This window comes from Buceros rhinoceros, unplaced genomic scaffold, assembly GCF_000710305.1.
Source record: "Buceros rhinoceros silvestris isolate BGI_N320 unplaced genomic scaffold, ASM71030v1 scaffold18353, whole genome shotgun sequence".
NCBI classification, from domain to species: domain Eukaryota; kingdom Metazoa; phylum Chordata; class Aves; order Bucerotiformes; family Bucerotidae; genus Buceros; species Buceros rhinoceros.
In genome coordinates, this window is record NW_010404621.1 from 8,862 (window position 1) to 10,113 (window position 1,252).

At 52.3% G+C, this 1,252-nt stretch overlaps 1 protein-coding gene across 1 annotated transcript in view; it reads right to left on the minus strand.

Annotated features, from left to right (window-relative positions):
* Nucleotides 1–578: 578 nt before the first annotated feature.
* PHRF1 (PHD and ring finger domains 1) overlaps nucleotides 579–1,252 on the minus strand; it is a 21,254-nt gene continuing 20,580 nt past the window's right edge. The window contains exon 18 of the mRNA XM_010133452.1: nucleotides 579–713. Within this exon, the coding sequence (XP_010131754.1) occupies nucleotides 579–713 (135 nt within the window). The remainder of the gene's footprint in view (nucleotides 714–1,252) is intronic.

The following is a 1,252-nucleotide window of genomic DNA, read 5'->3' on the forward strand; positions in this document are numbered from 1 at the left end:
CTGCAGGCGGTTACAAAGGTCAGCTCCTTCCGGCAATCCCCAAAGGACAGAGCGAGTCAGGCTTCGCTCACCACCGAACGGGCTAAAAGACGACGATTCAAGTATGAAATCCAAAGTTTCTAAAGACAATCGGTATTTTGATAAATAAACACCAGGGAACAGCGACAGCTCTCGACGTCCCGCTATGAGAAGTGGTGTCCGGTTTGAAAACTTGTAGAAAGACAAGTGCACAGCCCCAAAACGTGACCAAAGGAACCCGGAGAGCTGCAGCATCCCAGGAGTCCCCCCGGCGCATCGCCGCCCGGCTTCCCCTTGAATGACTCTGCCAGTCTGAGGCGTGCGGCTGTCGCTCGGTTCTACGTCTGCAGGAAATCCCAAAACACCCAAACCAAACCCAACTTCATTCCCACACGGAAACAACTCCAAAGCAAGGTCCGCAGGAACGTCACATCATCGTCTCCTTTCTCTGCATTTTGTTCTCAACGAGATGCCCCTGTAGATCTGTTTGTCTCTCCCTCTGGCACAGCGTTCGCAGCCAGAACAAGTTCGGTTCGAGTCATGGGGGCTGCTGCTCGCTCTCAGTTTTCTACTTCACGTGTCTCTTCACTATCAGATTTCTTATGTTTCCTCATGTGTTTGTATTTTTCCACGTAGGCCTTCACCAGGTTAGCCACCTTCATGGGGTTGATCTCTCCGCTCTTGCTGTGGCAGATCTGCAAGGGGTGAGAAAAATCGCTCCGTTAACAGCACTGCAGCAGCTCAGACAAACGAGAGGGAAGACCTTGAGCTCCCCAGGGGAACCGATTCCCCCAAGGGCCCTCGACTCTCATAGTGGGACACAGAGCAGGAAACTCAAGGATATGAGAAGTGTTTGACTTCAGGCATTCCAGAAACGGCCCAGGGCCTATCTTCTGGGCACCAGCTGGATGCAGAAGCACCTCTGAAAGCAGAATTATTCATCTTTACTTTTCTGCCCAGCCAGTTTTCCGCGATACACCGTGACCAAGGAAGTGCTGATTTCCCATTTTTCTGGTGGTTTTGAGGAAGCGACGCTCAGGTTAAAAGCACCTGGCAGTTCTGGGGGCCCATTCTGAGGTACAGGAAAAAGAGAACAAAGAACTCTATCAGCGTTCAGAGCAGAGTTCACAGTGACTTCAACAGCAGCTGGTGCTGCTCAGCTCTCTACAAACCGCCCCTGGGGATCACCCGGGTCACGCAGCCGATGTGAACATGCAGGCACTAACCCGGGAAC